We start from the raw sequence: 21,590 nt of genomic DNA on the forward strand, positions 1-21,590 counted from the left end.
ATTTTATTAGGAGAAATAAGAGAAAAAGCCCAAGGCAATTGGAAGAGGGGAGAGACTTCCATTAGAAGGCGGTGCTTGTTAGGCCAAAGGGGCTCCATTTTGTGAGTCCATTTCACTGACTTTGGAGTTTCCTGGCCTTCAAATGTTTTCTGTACAACTCCCCACTCACCAGACATCTGCACACACCCTGATCTAATCACAGCTAGGCTGATGCATACTTGTTCCTGTCTAGTGCTATATGAAAAATCATGTAAAAGCTAAAGCTCTGTGAACCTCTGGGTCCTTGTTCTGACCAAGAGGCTTGGACCCAGTTGATTTCTGCTAAATGAATTGTCTGAATGTAGCTCGGTGTCCTTATTTTCTGTACTTTGGAGGAAACTAGAGATTCCAGTTTCTAGAGGTAGAAGGACATTCCAGAAATGGAAGATAGCCTGTGCAAAGGCATGAGGGGAGGGGGGGGGATATGGAATGTTGTGTGTGAGAAACAGCAAAGAGGACCAGGATGGCTGGACCATAAAGCACATGAGGGGAGTGAAGTCCAATAAAGCTCAAAAGGTGACCAGGGTAAGTGCTTGAAATGCAAAGCATAGGATTCTATATTTGGTCTTAGAGGTAATTGGGAGGCACGGGAAGTTATTAAGCAGGGAAGCAACATGGTCTGACCTGTGCTTTTGAAAACATCACTCTGGTGACTTTATGTGGAAAAGGTTAATAGACTCCTAACTCCAGAGCCAGAAGGAACCTCAGAGGCCCTCTGGACAGAGCTGTCAAATACATGGCCTGCAACACTCTGGGCTGTGATTTGAACTAGGTTAAAATGTAGTTCTGGAATGTCTTGACATATTAATTACGAAAAGAAAAACAGCCTGCAGGGATCCATAGTCCCATTTCTATTTGAGTGTGATACCACTGAGCTAGTCTATTCCGTTCACTTTACAGATGAGAAAACTGAGGCCTCCATTCAGGGTAGCCAATTGTAGTTGCTGCTGAATTATTTTTCAGTTGTCTCTGACTCTTCAGGACCTGGTTTGGAGTTTTCTTGGCAGAATCACTGGAGTGGTTTGCCATTTTCTTCTCTAGTTAATTGAACAGATGAAGCCCTTCTGTCCATAGCTAACATTGGTACAGTTTTTTAAGGGTTTACAAATTGCTTTATACAGATTTTTATTTGATTATCAGGATAGTCCCTGGGGTAGGTGCTATTATTACCACATTTTACAGAGGAGGAAGTTGAGGCTCAGAGAGTGGCTTCTCCAGAATCATACAACTATTAAGTATCAGAAGGAGAATTTGAACTCAGATCTCAGGGTCTAGCCCCGTAGCCACTACATAGACCCTCTATCTCTAGTTAGAAATAATTTCTATTGTATAAATCTGACTTGTCTTTGGAAGGCTTGGAAAGAGCTGCTCTGTGGCCCCATGTGAAGCTGATGGTAGGGCTCACTTTGCTCTGGCCTGGAGGGGGATTGAGAAAAGCTCGGGGTAAGTATTGCCGCCCAGAACATCCACAAGTCGGGGCTTTGCTTTCTGGTTTGGTTGTTGGTGCAGACTTTAAGGCTGCACTGGAGCAGCTGTAAATGACGTAGATGACAAAACCTCAGAGAGGCTGCACAGGTGTCTGCCCCATCACCCAAGCAGCTGGCTAACATTGGCCAGCTCCCAGCTCCACGTTGGGGAATTTTCATTCTGGGAGTTGGTCTGAGCCCAGAATTCGTTGGTGATGTGTGTAATTTCTGCCTCTGAATTTGTTCACCTTGTGTAGTATTTTTTATGTAGTATTAGTTTGAATAACACAGCACCCTTTACATTTAAGTTCTCCAAGAAGCCTAGAACTCTTATATTCTCAGGTGGGCTGACAACCTCTCCGAGTTTAAATTTCAACTCTGCTATTTATTCCTCATGTGACTCTGATTAAGTCATAGAACCTCTGCATGTTCTCAGTTTTCCCATCTGGCGAATGAGGCGTTTCTACCAGTGGCCTCCCAGCTTCCTTTCCCCTTTACATGTTTGTGGCCTCGGATTCTATGAACACAAACGGTAGCACTGGCAAACAAGAATTCAGGCGGGGGAAGGATGGACTTGTTCTCCTGGACCCATCTTGGGCAGCTGGCAGCCAGAGGCCAATCTGGCCAGCCCGAGTGGAAGCGGGCCCTCCAGGGCCCGTTGGGCTATACGGTCGCGGTCCGACAGCGATAACAGAATCGTGCTAAAGAGCGTCCCCAGAGGCACCGGCCTGGATGACCTTTGACCTTCCTAGCTGGGAGGAGGGGCGCAGATGAGGTGGCCAATGGCGGCCGAGGAACAACGCCAGGACCTGGTGCAGTGGGTGCTACCAGTCCATCCACTTTCCAGCCCGCCCTCGGTGCCGGCCGAGTTCGGGGCACTGGGCTAAGCGGACCCCACCCCTGGGGCTTCAGAAAAAGTTCTTGCGGGACGGGGGAAGAGAGGCTCTGTGGTGTCCGTGGCTCTAGCCTCAGTTTCCTCATTAGTAAAATGAAGGAAGCAGAGAGAAGGGGCTCAGAGATGCCGGGGAGCTTCCTGCGCAGACCGCCGACTCGGGCCAGGGCGGCCTCCAGTCAGCGGTGGCCCCAGGAGCGGCCAGGCTGCCCCTCTCCGCCCCCCCCTCCCCCCCGCTGCGGCTCGCCCCGCCCTCCCCCGCCCCCGATCGTCTCCCAACTCCGTCCCGGAGGTCGGCGGCGGGGGGCAGGGGGGGGAGATAGGGGAGGAACTAGGCTGAGCTCGCAACTCTGGGCCTGCGCGAGATTTAAAGCGAACGCTAAGAAGCCACCTGGCGCTTTGGCTCTAAGTCGGGAAATGACTGTGGGTCCCTTGGAACTTTCGGAGGCGGGCACCTCCCAAAACGCTCCAGGGCCTTCTCCCAGGGCGGAGGAAGGGAAGGGGGCCCCTTAGTGGCCCGGGCTGAGGGTGGGGGCTTGGTGTGTGCGCGTGAGTGCGAGCGCCCCCCCCAGCCCAGCACTAGGCTCCTCCCCTCGCCCCGCCTCCGGCAGCCCCAACCCACCCGCGCGGCCGCGGCCGCCGCTCAGACCGAGGCGAGATGAGGAGCAGGAGCAACTCTGGCGTCAGGCTCGATGGCTATGCCCGCCTGGTGCAGCAGACCATCCTATGTCACCAGGTGAGCGCGGGGGAGGGGCCTGTCCGGCAGCCAGCCTTGACCTTGGGCGGCCAGCCTCAGTTTCTCCGCCCGTGGGCATCGGTGTCTAAGCTCCGCTGAAGCTCGGGATCTGCTGACTTTGGCCCGAGGTTCCCAGCCCGTGCAGGGGGGCTGCAGGCTGACCTGGGGCCCGAGCCTTAGGGCCCCCCCGGGAGAGCCTGGTGCCCGTTACCGTGGCCCGAGACGCCCTGATCTGCCCCAAGAAAACCAGCGCACCCAGCCGTGTCAGGATCCTCTGCTCTCCCAGGCTGCTCGTTCTTGTCTAGCCCTACTTTGTCAGAGCCGAGAGGGACTTTGGAAGCCCACATTGCAGTCTCTTGGTGTTCCAGGGAGGGAAACGAAGGCCCTTAGAGCCCATGGAACTCAGGATCACAGAATAACCCAGACAGAAATGACCTTGGAGAGCACTAAGCCCAGCCCTCTCATGTTACAGGAGGGAAACTGAGGCCCAAAGAGGGGAAGGCTTCTTCCCCTCAGCTCAGGGCATTATTGCACAGTTGGCGTTCATAATTCTTTCTTCCCAGACTTGTTCTCAAGCTATGGTTCTGTTCAGTGTCAGCAATTCAAACTTAAAGGCCAGACTCTAGCCTTATAATAGCGAGGTTTGCAGTTTCAGAGGAGAGTCACAGCTGAAGTGGCAAAGCCAAAGAAGGGAATGATGAGCCCATTTCCTGGATTAGGTTTCTTCTAGCTCCCTGGGAACTCAGGGACCTTCCAGGTAGCTTCTGTCACCCCACCCTTCCAGTCTTTGGACCTCTTCTGACTTCCATTTTTGGCTCTGCAGAATCCTGTGACTGGCTTACTTCCAGCCAGCTGTGATCAGAAAGATGCTTGGGTCCGGGATAATGTCTACAGCATATTGGCAGTGTGGGGCCTGGGCCTGGCTTACCGCAAGAATGCAGACCGAGATGAGGACAAGGCAAAAGCCTATGAATTGGAGCAGGTAAACAAATCCTTTGGGGTACTGGGGCAGCCACGTGGGGACACCCACTCAAGGACACTGCATTCCAAAGGACTGAAAGGAGATGGACAGGAAGGAGGAAAAGAGGCAGCTGGCACTTCCCTGGCAGAAGGGAGCAAAGAAAACTTTGCTTTGTGTCTCCTCTTTCCTCTCTTCTCTCCCTTTGACTCCTGGGACATTCAGAGCCTGCTTTCTGTAAGCTTGCCTGGCTAGGGCAGTCACTCCTACTCCCAAGCCGGGCTGTACAGTTGCCTGGGGGAGTAAGAGAGGTTCCTAAAGCTCAGATTCCTCCTTGTAAATAATTGTGTCTCACTGTGCCCGGCATATTTGTTCTAAGAATACTCACTGGGGCAAGTCCATCACGTTGTGCCTCATGTTTGATGGACAGTGTTTGCCTAGGACCAACAGCCCTTGCAGCTGGACACAAGGAAAAACCGTGTTTTGACTTCATAGCTCTAGCCGCTCTTTGCAGGCCTTGTTGGTTTGCTCAGAGATCTTCCTGTAGAGGTAGCAGATAGATGAGCTGCCACCCTGCCCCCAAATGCATTTACTTCCCATTCTGGGTGTATGGTCACTGTTCACATATCCAGAGGTCAGAGACTCAGGTGCAGATTCTACCCAGCACTGCCCCTTATTCCTTTTGGGACTGTGGCAAAGTCACACCTCCTCCTCAGGCTTCCTTTACCTCCTCTCTATAATAAGACCTTGAATTACGTGACTTCTATGACCCAGACAAGCTTGAAATCTTTGTTCTCATGACTTGACCAAGGGCATGTAGTCCTGAAAGCCAGGACTGCAAACCAGGCTTTGGGTCTCCCAAGAGCCTGCATTCTTCCCTCAAAGCAGTGCTGCCTCCTGGAGCCTGGGCCTGCCAGAGTACATATTAGTTTGTGTCCATCTGCTGATTGAAGGTAAGTGCAGCCCCTGTGGGGGCTCAGGAGACCCTTCCAGTTGCCATCTCCAATGTGACCTCAGGGTTAGGACTAGGACATGGAAATGGGTTGGAGCCTGTGGGAATGGAAGGTTTCCTCCATGGGCCATGAAGTTCCCTGGCTGTGCCATTAACGACCTAGCTAGTAGGATTCAGGCCTGACTGGCAAAGGGTAAGAGGGTATAGTTAAGGTGGTAGAGATGGGTGTGGGGAGGTGGGCAGGGGAGCAAGCAGAGGGGTCAGATGTCATCCAGAATGTTTAGGCCTATAGGTTCCTTTGAACACAGCCCTGTGTGTGTGTGTGTGTGTGTGTGTGTGTGTGTGTGTGTGTGTGTGTGTAACAATAGCTTCAGTGTATTTGACTTGCTCGGGTAGAGGAGAAAGGAGCCAGTAGACATGACCACTAAGGCAGTGGGCATGGGGTGGGCCATGGTGGGGCTACAGAATTACATCTGGCTTCTCACAGAATAGGGGTAACCCCGACTTTTCCCAGCTCTTCCCAGTCCCCCCGAGCACTTGAGCAATGCTGTATGACGTGCCTTGTAAAACAGGACCACTCAAAAGTTGGCCCCTCTTGTTCTTTGTGGGAGAGAGAGGGCGGAACTCGAAATCAAATCCCACAACTTTATAGTCCTAGCTCCTCCCTTTCCCTTCTTAGGGGGGGCATTGCTTTGGGGGAGGTGGCTGTCTTTTAGGGGGAAGCGTCTTGAAATCATGGACTTGGGAGAGCCCCCCACCCCACGCCATCTGTAGCACACCAGATGTCCTTGGTTCCCCCCAAGCCCTCATTGCACTCTTTGCCTGGCTGTGCTCCATTGGCAGTATGGGACAAAAGCTGCTTACAAAGTAGGGCCAGACTCCAAGCTTGGACCACGTGGTTTGTGCCGTATGAGCAGTCCCAACTTGGGACCTGGGTGTTAGAGAGCCAGTGTTGGGGATCCTCAGGCATGAAGAGTCTAGAATCAGGCCCCAGTGGGGGCTGGGAAAGCCAGATCTCAGTGTGTCTGGCAGGAGGGCTGGGTGGGGGTTCACTTTGGGCTTGGTGCCTTTGCACTTGTCTCTGAACTGAAGCTCCCTGTTCCTTGGAAAAGATCCAGCTGGGTGTTTTTGTGCTCTTTCTACCACTCCTGGCTCTGGGAGAAGAGAGGGGCAAGGAGTAGGCGCCCTCCGCCCTGCGGCTGAATGGCCTGCTCAGGCTTTGGCCTGCCTAGATATAGGCGGCAAGTAGTTTTCCACCATACTCCCAGCACCCCGTGTGCTCATGAAGCAAATGCCATGTCAGTCTTCAGTGGGGATAGAGTTACATGCTTTGCAAAGGTCGGGGCCCAGCTGTGCTAGCTGACTCAGGGTGCTCCTGTCCTGGAACATGAGACTAACAGGCTGATTTTCTGACCCTTCCTGCAGAGCGTCGTGAAGCTGATGAGGGGGCTGCTGCAGTGTATGATCAGACAGGTATGCCATCATGGGCTATCCCACAGCTTCTCTGCCATAGAACGCAGGGTTCACCTGAAAGCTAAGGACTCCCTCTTCTCTCCGGCCCTGAAGACGATGCCTGAAGAGCCCTCTGTTTGCTGTGGCTCCTTAGCATGACTGGGTGCAAATCCCAGCTCTGTCTCCTACCCCCTGTGCGGCCTCAGGCAAACCACATCCCCTCTTAAGGCCTTACTTTCCTCCTCTGTCAAATGAGATGCCTCCCAACTCAGAATGGAGGAAATCCCACCCACGGGTTACCTACTGTCCACTCTACCCTCTACCATATGGCACCCTGTTTCTTGGACTTCTTTCCTCACAGGCAGATTAAGGAATTACTGTTGGTAATAGGAGTGGAAGCAACATGTGATGCTGCAAATGTCAGGGCTGCAAAAGAGAGAAGGAGGGGGAGAGAGAGATTGAGGCAGGGACAGGGGCAGAGAGGGAGGAGAGAGGTAGAGAGATGGAGAAAAATAGACAGGGACACACACAGAAAGACAGAAGGACAGAGAGGACAGGGAGAGACAGAAACACACAGGAAGAGATAAAGAGGAGAGGAAAACACACAGACAGAAACCAGAGGGAGAGATAGGAGAGACAGGGACAGAGAAGGGGAGAGAGACAGACAGAGAAACAGACGCAGAGAGACAGGGAGCAGGGACTGTGGAGAGAGATAGAAATAGACCTACAGAGACAGAAAAAAGAGGGGAGACAGGGAGAGAGGCAGACACAGAAAGAGAGAGTGGGAGGGAAAGTCAGAGACAGAAGAGGAGGAGAGACAAATGGGCAGAAAATGAACAGATTCCTCCTGTTTGCCCCCTCCTGGGACCTCTGACCATCTTATAATGAGTCAGTCTGGCCTCAGTGCCGGGGTCCCTTGTGTTTTTTGAGGAAGGCGGTGCCCCCTTCCCACCCTCTAAGAGGAGAAGCCATGACCCAGCTTGGTGAGGTCAGGCTCTAAATTGAAAGGAATAGGGGCTGGCCCTGAGACCTCTTTTACCTCTGGCATTCAGGGATGCAGGTATTTAAGGCCCTTCACTGTCCACCAGCATCCCTCATGCTGGGTGGGCCATCCACCACTGCTGTCTTCCTGTGCTCTGGCCTTGCCACTTGGTGTCCCATATAAGCATTAGGAAGTAGAGATGCTTGTTTCCCTTCCAGAACTTTCCAAATCTGTTAAAGGGCCCCCTCCCCGCATCCTCTCTGGTGTTGGCTGTCAGTGCTGGGTTGCAAAGGTGAGATCCCAGGAGGCTGGAGCTTGTCCCATCACTCCCATCCACCCCAAGCTCCCTCTGGGCCAGCCATGTATGTGCCTGTCAACCTGGCATGTACTCTGCCAGCTTTCTTTCCCTCCCTCCACATTCTCAAGTCTCAAGAACAAATGGCATTTGATGGGCACCTGCTGTCTCTGAACTCTGAACATCTCTGCACGTGTCGATGTAACAGCTGAAAAATGTCTTGGACCAACTTTTCCCTTATTATTGTTGTGACATTTTGGGCTGGGAGAATTGTTTTAGGGTCATGTGGGCCAGGCTTTGGGATGCCGGGCTGGGCACAGAGGTACAGCACCCAAAGGGACCCTGCCCACTTTGATACTAAATCAGGGTAGTGAAGAGAGGACAGGGAGTTGGGGGAGTCAAGGCCAGCTTGAAGGAGGCAGCCGTACAGAGAGCAGATGGCGTGACTGTGCTGGCGCCTTGGAAGGCTTTGGGGGGTGGGGCAGTACTTGGAGATAATTCAATTGTTGTTGTTCAGGCGGGTCTGACTTTTGGTAACCTTGTGGACACAGCATGCCGATGCTGACTGTGGGGTTTTCTTGGCAAGGATACTGGAGTGGTGTGCTATTTCCTTCTCCAGCTCATTTTACAGATGAGGAAACTGAGGCAAACTGGGTTCAGTGACTTGAACTCAGGAAGATGAGTCTTCCTGACTCCAGGTCCTGGACTTAACTAATTGGAGAGGGAAGAGACTGGAAGCCTTTGGAAATCAATTGGGAGACTGCTGCAGGAGTGCGGGTGAGACGTGCCAAGGGCCTGCTTGAAGGTGGTAGCTATGAGTAGAGACAGAGGACATAAAAAGGGCAAGGTTTGGGTGTGGGAGCTGATAAGAGACACTGGGAGGACAGATTAGGGAAGTCTGAAGGAGGGCCGTGCAGAGGCTCAGTCTGAGGTGATGACAGGCCGTCTGGGGGCCAAAGGCTGTTGGCCATGTGAGCCTGGCATTGAGGAGACAAATTGAGGTGGACAGATGTGGGAGGAGGTTGGACACATGCAGATCTAGCTGTAGGTGTGGGTATATATGTGTGCCTACCTCGTATTTTATATCTGATAAATACCCAAGTTTCCGAAAAGGTGGTGGGGGGGGGGGGGGCAGGGAGAAGTGGAGAGGAAATCCCTGCCCTCTTGGAACTCACCACCTTTTCGGAAACTTGGGTATTTATCAGATATAAAATACGAGGTAGGCACACATATATACCCACACCTACAGCTAGATCTGCATGTGTCCAACCTCCTCCCCCCGTGCCTAGCACAGTGCCTGATACTTAGCAGTTCTTAGTAAATGTCGATGGGACTCAGAAAAAGAGAAAGGAGATGCCGGTCTTTCTAAACTCTTCCATCATCAATGGCAGCGGGAGGAAAGGGGGCTGCAAGGCTCCGATTCTAGAGCTCTTTCTAGTTCTACTTGTTCCATTCCAGGTGGACAAAGTTGAGTCCTTCAAATACAGTCAGAGCACCAAGGACAGTCTCCATGCCAAGTACAACACCAACACCTGTGCCACCGTGGTAGGAGATGATCAGTGGGGCCACTTGCAGTTGGATGCCACCTCTGTTTTCCTGCTCTTCCTGGCCCAGATGACGGCCTCAGGTGAGTCAGGAGGATGGGCACATCTAGAACACTTGGTCAGGCTTTCTCACCCAGGGCCAGAGAGATGAGATGGCCTTCCACTTGTAAAAGCTACACTGTTTAGGTTGGGCCCAGCAAGAGGGATTGGCCTCCCAGGGTATGGGGGGGAGTGCAGAGAGCTCTGTGGTGTAAATACATCAGAGAACCTTCACTCCCCCAGTGCTGAGGGCCAGCCACTGGCCAGTAATAAGCTGTAGTGACCGCCTGTCAGTGGGGATTGGAAAGGAATTACTAGTCAAGAAAATTCAGAAAAGTGGCTTCTTCTACTTTCATGTCAGCTTTGCCTAGCTTTATGACTAGGGGCTAAAATTCCTTTTCTGTGTGCCTTCTGCTATCCTGGCTTCCTGTGGAGGTATGGACCCTCTGGATTTTAAAGGAGAGTTGTAGAGTGTTTTGTCAGATTCGACTGGTCCCATGCCAGAAAATGGAATTCGAAATTCTTTATTCACCATAGACTCATGTAGGATTACTAGAGCACAAGAGATGAACTCTTTCTTTTTTCTTTTTTTTGAATAGTTAGTCATGCTTATGTCCAATATAAGGTACAGCTTTTACACATATTAAATCTAGAACTCATTTTAAATCCTTTTGTTTTCTTTTCTTAATAGGATAATAACAGTATTTTATTTTTTCCAATTACATGTAAAGATAGTTTTCCACATCATTTTTGTAAAATGTTGAATACCACATTTTTCTCCCTCCCTCCTTTTCTTCACTCCCCCCTCCCCAAGACAGCGAGCAGTCTGATACAGATTATACAGGTGTAATCGTGTTAAACCTATTTCCACATTTGTCATGTTGTGAAAGAAGAATCAGAACAAAAGGGAAAAGCCATGAGAAAGAAAAAAGAACAAATGGAAATGGTCTGCTTTAATCTGTACTCAGACTGCATGGAGATCTGCACATGATATAATGCTTATGCGGCAGCTAGTACATCAGACGGTCAAGTGAGAATTCAAAGGGATCTTAACAGGCTGAGTGGCGGGCCAAGCCTAAGCGAAGGCAATTTAACAGGGAGAAATGGAAGGTTCTGTACTTGGGTTTAAGTGCATCATGCGGTGAAGCAGGGTTAGGGAACAATTCATGTGAAAATGATGTGAGGGTTTGGGTGGCTTGCTCCAACTGGAGATGAGTTAGCAGCATGCAACTGTTGTAGGCTGTGTGGAATGGCCTTGCGGCCAGATTAGGCAAGTGACTGTCTTCTGTCCTGGTCAGGCTTGAGTTCTGGGCACCACGTTTCAGAAAGGATGTAGATCCATGCACAGGATGACAGCCAGGATGGGGAGAGATTTGTGGTCCATATTAGTCTAGGGAAGAGAAGGCTTAGGAGCAGGAACATGAGGGTGCACTTCACGAAGGGCTGTTATTTGGAAGAGGTGTCAGAATCAAAAATGATGTGGGGGCACGGGGCAAGAGGTGCCAACTGCATTTGGATTGGAACAGCTTCCTAATAGTGAGAGCTGTGGCGGCTCCCCTCCCTGAAGGTGCTAGGGACCCACTTGGGATTCTGTGCCAGGTTGGGGTTGGACTGGGGACCTCTGACTTTCTGTCTGTGATTAGGCCTTTTCTTAATGACTCTTGGTTGGCATTATGAACCTCAATTATTGTATTGTGCTACTACTTATATAACATTTCATCATTATGCTGTATTTAATGAGCATTTCTCTGTAGATGGCTCCCAGATCTGTCTCCCCAGTGCCATGCTCTCTTCTGAACCCCTGTTCCACGTTACAAACTTATTTTGGACATTTCAGATTGGTTGGGTGTCCAGAGGGCATCTCACACTCACCGTGTCTGAACTCATGTTTCCCCAACGCCCTTTAAAGATTTCGCATTTCTTTTTTTTTTTCTTTGCTTTTTGGAGGAGGGAAGGTAGGGCAATTGGGATTAAGTGACTTGCCCAAGGTCACACGGCTAGTTTTTTGTGTTAAGTGTCTGGGGCCAGATTTGAGTTCAGGTCCTCCTGACTCCAGGGCTAGTGCTCTATTCACTGTGCCACCTGGCCACCCCAAGCTTTCCAGTTTCTATCCAAGGCACCACCATCCTGCTGATCTCCAACTTGGCCTTAGCCTCACCTCCTCACTTCATATAATTAGTTGTTAAATCTTGCCCTTCCTTCCTCCTCCACATGTCTCCTGTATGATCCCTTCTTTTCCCTCATGCAACACGTCTGGTCTGAACCCTTGCCCCGGACTCCTAATTGGCCTCCCTGCTGCCACAGTGATTTTCTTTACATGCACATTTGACCTTGTGAACATTTGATTTCCCTACTCCATCAACTCCAGTGACTCCCTCTTGCCTTCTTTCCAGCCTCTCTTCCTCCCTCCTTCCCTTCTATTTAACTACTGGGCAGATATTGGTCTTTATTCTTTTGCTATTTCTACTGCATATACCTCCATATGTATGTGTTGTCTCCCCTGAGGGAGGGATTTCTGTCATTGTGTCTCTGCTGTTCCTCTAGGTCAGGCCCCTGTGGCTAGTGAAGAGTGTTTGCTCTAGCCTCCGTCCCCTTGCCCTTCCCCATGTCTAAGCTCTTCCTGATGTGCCATCCCCCTTGAGTGACTCAGGGAGGGCAGTAACCCTCCTTCAGCTTGTTGAGTCTGGAACAGTTTGAAATTGGGGGCTTTTGACTTGTCTCATCTTGCCTGCAGCATAAGCATGTGGCTTTGGGACAGATAGCACTTTTTGTCCTCATCCATAGATCTCCCCTGGGCTTGGTTGATGGCCACGTTTCTGATGGCTGAGATCGCCACGAGCCGAGCAGAGAGCTAAAAGGACCCTTGCACACAAAGCCCTACGTAGCCACCTTCTGTGTACAGGGCTATCCAATAGGGCCGACAATCTCAGTGGATCCCCGCTGCCATGCTTTGTCTTTCAGCATTTCTCAGGCCAAAGCCAGAGTTCATGTGCATTGATCGAGGGGGGTAGGTGGTGCAGTGGGTAGAGCATTGTCCTTGGAGTCAGGGAAACCTGGCTTCCAATCCTGTCCTGGACATTTGCATTCTCTGACCTCGGATAAATCACTTGACTTTTCTTTGTCTCCTCATCTGTCAGATGGAGGGGGGGGGGACGGTGGCCTTGCTGTCCCTCCCAGCTCTGGGTCTGTCATGGGCCCGGGACTTGGGAATGAGGAGGGGTTTGTGCTCAGTGTTTAAGCCAGCCTGTATATTCTGTTCTGTTCTCAGGGCTCCATATCATCCACAGCCTAGATGAGGTCAATTTCATACAGAATCTTGTGTTTTATATTGAATCTGCTTATAAAACAGCTGTAAGTATTTCTCTGGGAGCTGGTTCCTTGACCTAGTAATGGGCCTTCGTCCTGTGTGGCCTTTTCCCTGCCTTGATGCTGACCTGCTGTAGGAAGGGGGGCCCCTGGGTTCTCAAGGGCTGTTCCTGCCACACTGGCAAGCTTTCAGGCCTGGGTCTGAGAGATTCACCGCTAATAGCATGGCCACCTCCCATGGCAGCCCAGAAAACAGCTCAGTTCTTTTGGCCAAGTGCAGCTAAGCCCTTTGCAACCATGAATGTCTTCTAGGCTGCCAGGGGCCCCTGGGGCAAGGTCATATTGCAGTCTTGGTGGCAGGTATTGCTGTGACATGTTCTTTCCTTTGCTATGCTGGGCACCTAATAGCTGCCAGGGTGGTATCATGGGGGCTTCAATGGGGTTCTGCTGACCAGGCTGTTGTTTTCCTGGCAGGATTTTGGCATATGGGAACGTGGTGATAAGACCAACCAAGGCATCTCTGAGCTGAATGCAAGCTCTGTTGGAATGGCAAAGGTAATTCTCTTTAATTGTAATTAAAAATACAAAGTCTGTCCTCCTTGGAGCTGAGCCCTGTTGGCCCACCGTGTGCACCAGGAGTGGTGGCCTGACCCAGGTGGACAGTCTGTAGACCCACAACTGAGCAAGAAGCCCCTCTGTGGCATCCGTGGCAAGGGGCAGCTAACTTCTGCTTGAATTTGGAGGCAGCGCACTTGGGCCTCAGTTTCTTCCTCTGTCAAATGAGGGAGTTGGATTCGATGGTTTCAGAGCTCTCAATCTGTGACCCTCTGAATTTGCTACCTCCTAACACTGATTCTGGTCCATTGCTAGGCAGCCCCAATTGATAGAAAGTCCCTCATAGGACCTCAAACTGAAAGGGGCATTAAAGGTTTCCCATGTGGCAGCACCTCTTGGGTCTTCAAACTTACCCCGATGTGTCACAGACAGTGTGAGGGACAAATCCATACTGAGGAGCAGGAACAGACCCACGTGGGCATGTACAGACAGTGAGTAGGTCCAGATGGATAGAAGGCCACATAGACGGACACATCGATTGTCAGGGAGACAGATGGAGAAGTCACCACGTAGATGGACAGGGAGATAGAGAAGCAAACACATTGAAGCAGAGGGCACACAGAGCCAGACAGATGTGGCTACAGAGAGAGGGAGGGGATGCACACACCGTGGCAGGAGGAGAGCTGGCCAGATGTGAAGAAGCGCATGGGGCTGCCCAGACAGATGTGGGGACACACAGGTGTATGCGGGGCCAGCAGAGATAGATGGGTGACCCAGAAAAGGAGACACCTGGGCACACACAGATGGGAATGGACATAGGGTGGGGAGATGCACACACCATTGGGGTGACTTCAGTTGCCATCTCTGTGTGAATGGTTCCCTGGTCTCTTCTGAGCTCTAGCCTCCAATTGCCAGCTGCCTTTTGGCCACGTCAACCTTCATATACATAGACATGGAGCCTTTCTCTAGGCCCACATCACCGGTCGCCTGTTAAACATTTCCAGCTGGGGGCGCCGCATCCAAAGCAGAACTCTTCTGCCAACCTCTTGCCTCTTCAGCTCTCCATTGTGGTCTCATCCTCTGCCTCTTTCCTCACACTTACCACGTGTCTTGCCCTTCCTTTCCTTTCATGCTCTCACTCTACTTGGGTCTGGAATACTGTAGTAGCCTCTGCTTGGCCTCCAGGCCCCTCCAGGTCAGCCAGCACTCAGCTGCTAAAGTCATTTTCCTGAAGTGCAGGTATGACCATGTGACCCTTCTCCCCATTATTCGGTGAGTTACCTTCAGGATCACATATTGCCTCATCTGTTTGACATTGAAAGCTCTTTGCAACCTGGTTCCTGCCTGTCTTTCTTTCCTGCTCATACACTGGGTTCCAGCCACACAGACCTCTTTGCTGTTCCTCACATACAATGTCCCACTTTCCTGACTCCAAGCTTTTACACTGGCTGACCCCTCTTCCTGGAATGCTCTCCCTCCTCACCCCCAAGGCTTGGGATCACTTTCTTCAGGAGCCATTTTCATTGTCCCCAGCTGCTAGGCCTCCTTCCTAGAAGTGCCGTGCATTCATTTGGCATAGATTTTTTTTCTTTTTGGGGGAAATAGTATTTTGTTTTTTCCAATTACATGTAAAGATAGCTTTCAGCGTTCATTTTTTTTTTATCAGATTTGGAGTTCCAGATTTTTCTTTCCCCCTTCCCAAGATGGCAAGCAATCTGATGTTGGTTTTACACATTGCACGTATTTTCTGCTTACTCATCAGTGTATATGTTCTCCCATTCGAATGTAAACTCCTTGAGGGCAGGGCTACACCACTTTGTATCACTCATCCTGGCACATAGTAAGCACTTAATGAATGCTTGTCGATTGATTGATTTATTGAGTTGTATATTTCTAGAGACTTCCCAAAGCCCTCTTCTTTGAGCTTTCCTCCATGTGCATGCCCGAGGGAAGGGCACCAGAAGTGTCATCAAGGACACATCTGTCACTGCCATGGTGACAAAGAGACCTCAGACAGTTTGCAGCACAGCCTAGCCCATAAGACTCCTCCACAGCCACAGGCACAGCCACACGGGAAAGCCAGCCAGGCAGCAGAGCCCCCAAAGACCATGCCACCTTGCCAGGAAGAGGGGCCTCCTCCATCTTATTCCGTCTCCATCTGGACCATTCTCTGGGCTCTGGTGCAGTAATCCTCCTTTGCTCTTTTTAAAGGGCTGAACACTAATAGTGCTGCTCACTCATTCAGCAGCCATTCATTAAATGCCTTCCGTGGTGCAGGGTGCCAGCCTGAGCATGAGCCACAGAGAATGGTCAGAGGCTTCTGGAGATGCCACTGTGCCTGTCCGTGTGCTGGGGCAGGGAGGAGACAGATCTGTGGGCATTCAGGTGTTTGTCTTTTTGCTTGCTGCCCACAGGCAGCCCTGGAAGCTTTGGATGAGTTGGACCTGTTTGGTGTGAAGGGTGGGCCCCAGTCCGTAATCCATGTCTTGTCAGATGAGGTCCAGCACTGCCAGGTAAGAGAAGAGAAGCTCCGATTTGCTCAGCCCGGAGTTGAATCATGCTGTGTGCTTGCACCAGTGAGCCTTGGAGATGGGCTATGGCAGAGTTCCCCTGCAGAGTGCCTGCCACCATTTTAAGGGGGGATTCAACTCCTGGGCTAACTGGGAACGGCACTCTCAAAGCGTTTCCTTTTCTAGATTCGTAGAGCTGCCTTTGGTGGTCTCCCCAAAGTCACAGGAGACCATCCTGGCAAAGTGTTGGGGTCAGGCTAGAATTAATGTAGGGCTTGGAGCTTTCAGGGTCCTCTCTGCTGGGACAGGGAATTTGGACTTTTGGGATAGCACCTAATGAGAACCTCAGAGCATGATGTGGAACATGGCTTTGGGGGTTAAGTCAGCAGCTCATGGCATATACATGGCCTTGGAAGTTATTTTAAAAAAGGCCCATGTGATGAAGAAATGCTCTAATTCACTATTGATTAAAGAAATGCAAATCAAAACAACTCTGAGGTACCACATCTCACCAGTCAGATTGGCTAAGATGACAAAACAGGAAAATGATAAATGCTGGAGAGGATGTGGAAAAATTAGAACACTAATGTATTGTTGGTGGAGTTGTGATCTGATCCAGCCTTTCTGGAGAGCAATCTGGAATTATGCCCAAAAGGCTATAAATACTTTTATACCCTCTGATCCAGCAATACCACTCCTAAGGTTATATCCCAAAGAGATCATAGAAGTGGGAGAAAGACCCATATGTACAAAAATGTTTATAGCAGCTCTTTTTGTGGTAGCAAAGAATTGGAAATTAAGGGGGTGCCCATCAATTGGGGAATGGCTGAACAAGTTGTGGTATATGCATGGTATGGAATACTATTGTGCTATAAGAAACGAGGAGCAGACGGTCTTCATATTTACCTGGAGAGGCTTATACAAACTGATGCTGAGTGAGAAGAGTAGAACCAGGAGAAATCTGTACACAATTACAGACTCAAAGTATGTGTGATGACCAACTTTGATAGACTGGACTCTTCTCAGCAATGCAGTGATATAAGTCAATCCCAAAAGACTCATGATGGAGAGAAATATGTGCATCCAGAGAAAGAACTAGAAAGAACTGAGTTTATATCCAGGTGGAAGCAAAATACCTGATTTTTTTCCTTCTCTCATTTGGTGTTATGTCCTCCTTACCATTTTTCATTCCATCTGATTCAATCCATCTTTATAACCTGACTAATGTATAATGTGAAAGTAAAAAATAATTAAAAAAAAATAATTGTCAAAAAAAGGCCCATGTGAGATGCTGGCAGCAGCTACAGTTTCCCTTGTCTAAGTGTGTTCCCAGCTGTTTGAATAGTCGCTCATGGGCTAATGAGGCTTAAGGGATCTGTACCGGTTAGCAGTAGGCGAGGGCAGCTCTGGGAGTACAAAGGGGACCTTCTGTAGTGAGTGTAGCTCCAAATCTCTCCCTCCATGCTGAAGTCGTCAGACTTGGGTCTGCCATATACCCCCCAGGGTAGACCACACTCCGTGTTTGGGAGCGGGGTTTGCTGCGTCTGACCAGACGAGACAGTGCAGGCAAGCCTTGGCTCTCAGTTGGCTGTCTGCTTGTCTCCCCAGAGGGCCTTGCAAGAATGAATCTTCCAAAGCAAAGGGGCTTGTTGTATGTGTCCTAAACACTTGCCTGATAGGGGCCCTTCCTTTCCCCTCTCTTAGTCTATCCTCCACTCGATGCTGCCCCGGGCCTCCATGTCCAAAGAGGTGGATGCCAGTGTCCTTTCCGTGATTTCCTTCCCAGCATTTGCAGTAGAGGACAGCCAGTTGGTGGAGATTACAAAGCAGGAAATAGTCACCAAGCTTCAGGTGAGTGGCTGTCTGGGCCCTCCTCTCACTCAGGGCTGGCTTCATATTGGTCTGCTTCAGATTCAGCGAATGCTATAAACCGCTCGTTTATAGAATGGGACCAGCGAGGAGACGTGCTTGCCTCTGCAGAGATAAAAACCAAAAGGAATCAAGAAAACTGGGAAAAAAAAACCCAACCAATTGCATTATGGGCTGAAATCCCAGAAGGGATTTAGCTCATCTGCTCCAGCAGAAGAAGAGACTGAATCTCAAAGAGTCCCAGAGAGGCAGCTAAGGAGCACAGTGTATGAAGATCTGAGTTCAAATCCACCTTCAGACTCACTGATTAGTTGTGGGACCCTGGGCAAGTCATTTCACTGCTGCCTGCCTCAGTTTCCCCATTTGCCCTTACCTCCCAGGGTTGTTGTGAGGATCAAATGAGATCAGATTTGCAAAGCACTTAGCACAGTGCCTGGTACATAGTAGGTGTTTAATAAATGCATGTCCTATGAAGCTTACCAGTCTGTACCACTGGACCCTGAAGGCTTAGGGATGAGACTGGATGGAGACCGATTGTTCTCCATGAGTATAGCCTGAACAGGATGGGCAAAGAAGAAGGGCCCTTGGGGTAGCTAGGTGGCACAGTGAGTAAAGCGCCGGCCCTGGAGTCAGGAGGACCTGAGTTTGGTTCCGGCCTCAGACACTTAACACAAAAAAACTAGCTGTGTAACCTTGGGCAAGTTACTTAACCCCAATTGCCCTCCAAAAGGCAAAAAAAAAAAGAAGGAAGGCCCTGAAAGCCACAGAGAAGGTGAAGGGGCAGGGGCTCTGGCCCAAAACAGGCCCCTTCAGTTCTCTGCTCAGAGACATGATCCATTCCTTTGCCATCCTGAAATCAGCAGCTCAGTGACAGAGCAAACGCTCAGAGCTCTGTGTTTCTGTGGCTTGAGCTTTCCCCAGTGCTTGCGTGGCACATTCTTCTGCCCTCCTAGGATTCTCATGCTGTCTTTTCCTCTCGTTCCCACCCCCAGGGTCGTTACGGCTGCTGCCGCTTCCTCCGAGATGGGTATAAAACCCCCAAAGAGGTGAGTTTCTTTCCGCTTGTCCTGAGGCCAGCAGGGTTTATTCAGTGCCAAGGACTTGGGGCACCGGTTTCAGCTGAGCTATCTCCCCTAGGTTACAGATAATCCTGGGACTTTTTTTTTCCAGAGCTCATAAGGACTGAAAACTTGGTTGCTTATGGCCTTTCTAGAATTTGGCTGCCAACAGTGGCAGGGCCGCCTGGATTGGTGGCTGGAGTCTAGAAGAGGCAGATACAGGCAACCCTCTGCTATGCCAGCTTTCTTCTTTGCCATCTGGCAGCTGGCTGTGGATGAAGGCTCTGGATTTCTATTCCATTTGCCTTGAAGCAGAGTCCTAGGGAGAAGCTGGGACCCTTTATGAAGGGCTGAGGGCATTGAGGGGCTGGCTCAGGGCATGCTTTCTGACAGTGCCAAATGTCTTCAAACTCATAGCTCTGCTGACTTTTTTAAGTCAGAGAGGGCTTGGAGACATGGCCCAAATTCTTTAGAAATGTGTGCCGTCCCCCTGCTGCCTCTACGACCTCAATTCCCATTCTTTTCTGTGTCCTTGCCAGCTGCCTTCCGGCTTGTCTCCATCACCAGATTCAGTGCCCTTCCTGAGGCTTCTCCCACCCCCAGATACCCACTAGCTTGATGACCCTGGGCAAGTCAGCAGCTCTGACCCTTAGTTCCTCATCAGGCCCTTTCACCTCTGCATCTGGGATCTTTATGTACCATTTTGTGCAGTTAATCCCCCACCCCCTACCCCTCACTCTTTGAGCCTGCACTCATTTACTCTGCCAACCAACATGCCAGCGAGACCTTTGCTTGGCTCTTGTACTAGCCCTTCCTCCTTTCCTGACCCAGAATCCTCCCCTTAATGTTCACAGTCATTCGATACAGCTAGTCTCTGTACCGGCTGTTCCAACTGAATCTCAATCTCCAGTCCTGCCTTTCACTTGCATATCTTGGATTCCACCTACACTCACTTCCCTCCCCATATTTCTGCTCATTCTCAGTGACCCCTTTAGGATTGCCACTCCCTGGGTAGCAAGCCTGGGGCTAGAAGACTTCAAGGAGGGACATGAACAGGTGGCTTGACCTCCATGCTCTTATCCATGACTGGCCCAGAAGGCGACATGATCCCTAGGGTAGGCGGTACATTAGGCCCATTTTACAAATGGAGAAACTGAGAGGTGAAGTGGCTCATGAGTGTCAGAGGCTGTGTCCAGGACCCTTTTTTTAGCTGAAGTTCTGGTGTCCGAGTGAGGGCCAAGCTGTTGTGATCAGGGGACTGATTGGCAGCATTCCATGACCTCTGCTCCCAGTGTGCTCTAGGGAATAGAAAGATGCTCAGAAGGTATTGGCAAGGGCACAGATGGCCCTGAGTTGCTAATGCAGCCCCCAGAAGCCAACCCTTTGGTAGATGCTGTGCCTAAGACCTGCAGCTGTGAACAGGAGAATCCAGGGCCCAGGGCTTGGCCCGGAACACATGTACCACACAGGGGCGGTTACATGACTCCTTGCCACAAAAGGCTCTACCTGCTTCTATCTGGTGGTGGGTGGCCCAGAGGGCTGCCTTCTCCTTGCTTTGTCTCCTTTTGCTTGCCACCGGGCAGTCTTAGAATGGGACAAAGGCTACTGCCCTCCTGTGGGCTGTTGGCAGTGGCTGCCTCTGATTGTGGTGACACAGGCCAGGCCTTGGTTTTTTCAGGATCCCAATCGTCTGTACTATGAGCCAGCTGAGCTGAAGCTGTTTGAGAACATTGAGTGTGAATGGCCTTTGTTCTGGACCTACTTCATCCTGGATGGTGTCTTCAGTGGCAACATGGAACAGGTATGGTAGCCTGCAGTTGGAAGTGGCTAGAAGTCTTCTCCAAGATAGTCCTGAGATCTTACTTTCCTCTTCAGCCAGTGACTGAACTGAGTCTCTGTCCCAATGGGAGGTTCTCAGGGATGTGACTGACCTGTCTGGGGAGCAATCAGAGGCCCCAACAATCCCTGCTGGACGGAATCTTGAGAGACCAGAAACACAAAGACAGTGTTTGTCCATCTGTCTGTTTGGCCTTGGGATTTGAAGGAGTTGCATGCCTGGCTCTGCCTTCCTTGCCACCCCAATCCCTGCCCTCATACTAGGGGACTGATGTTCCCTGAGACACCCTAACTCCACACCCTAAGCTCCACAAGCTCTTCAACCTCAAGACCTCCTCCTCATCCTCTCCACCTTGGCCACACCCGGGGTAATCACAGCCTTGATCTCATCACCCCCCAGTGTTCTGCTCCCACAACCAAGAACCCTGAAATTCTTTTATCAGGTCTGAACCTTGTATCATTCAGTCTCTCCCTCTGCCTCACGATCCCTGACCCTGTAGTTCATCCTCAACCATGACCTGCAGTCCCTCCATCACCACCACCCTTGCACTGACTACACTCTCCTCTTAGTCTCTGCCTGTTAGTACACCAGCTCCACTGTACACAATCTCCTGCTCTTGCATCAGTCAGTCAGTAAACATATATTAACTGCCTACTATGTGCCAAACACTGTGCTCAGTGGTGGAACTACAAAGAAAAGCTTACTCGTCCCCTTGTCCCGTCCCCCACTCATACTGTTCTAAGCTGCGATCGTTCACTCGCTCACTTTGAACCCCTGCATCCAGCTGGGCCTGCTCTCTCCAATATCTCCAATATGGGTCTCTCGGGTCTCTCAAACTGGGTGTCACGTAGCAATCCCAGACTCCACGGGTTTTGCCCTCTCCTCTTGGCAGCTTTTCTGTAACTGACGAAGGCCCCACCACTGTGCCAGCTCTCCTGGCTCCCAAGCTGGGTGTCACACTAGCTTTGTCACTCTCTTCCCTCATACCCGGTCTCTTGTTAAAATCTTGGCACTTCTGTCTTCACAACATACCTGGAATCCTCCCCCTTCACTCCTCTCCTGGCCTGTTGACCCTCTGCCTCAAGCTTGTCCTCCTTTCA

General features: G+C 50.6%; 1 protein-coding gene across 1 annotated transcript in view; it reads left to right on the forward strand.

The window, feature by feature from the left end:
• The first annotated feature begins 2,755 nt into the window (after positions 1 to 2,755).
• PHKA1 (phosphorylase kinase regulatory subunit alpha 1) overlaps positions 2,756 to 21,590 on the forward strand; it is a 72,920-nt gene continuing 54,085 nt past the window's right edge. The window contains exons 1-10 of the mRNA XM_069062393.1: positions 2,756 to 3,133; positions 3,957 to 4,115; positions 6,469 to 6,516; positions 9,231 to 9,399; positions 12,624 to 12,706; positions 13,136 to 13,216; positions 15,631 to 15,729; positions 17,431 to 17,577; positions 18,588 to 18,641; positions 20,332 to 20,454. Of these exons, the coding sequence (XP_068918494.1) occupies positions 3,056 to 3,133; positions 3,957 to 4,115; positions 6,469 to 6,516; positions 9,231 to 9,399; positions 12,624 to 12,706; positions 13,136 to 13,216; positions 15,631 to 15,729; positions 17,431 to 17,577; positions 18,588 to 18,641; positions 20,332 to 20,454 (1,041 nt within the window). The 5' untranslated portion in view covers positions 2,756 to 3,055. The remainder of the gene's footprint in view (positions 3,134 to 3,956; positions 4,116 to 6,468; positions 6,517 to 9,230; positions 9,400 to 12,623; positions 12,707 to 13,135; positions 13,217 to 15,630; positions 15,730 to 17,430; positions 17,578 to 18,587; positions 18,642 to 20,331; positions 20,455 to 21,590) is intronic.

The sequence above is a fragment of the Petaurus breviceps genome, unplaced genomic scaffold (assembly GCF_028583685.1).
Source record: "Petaurus breviceps papuanus isolate PSGF00001 unplaced genomic scaffold, PetGlider_PUasm1.0 90451, whole genome shotgun sequence".
NCBI lineage: Eukaryota > Metazoa > Chordata > Mammalia > Diprotodontia > Petauridae > Petaurus > Petaurus breviceps.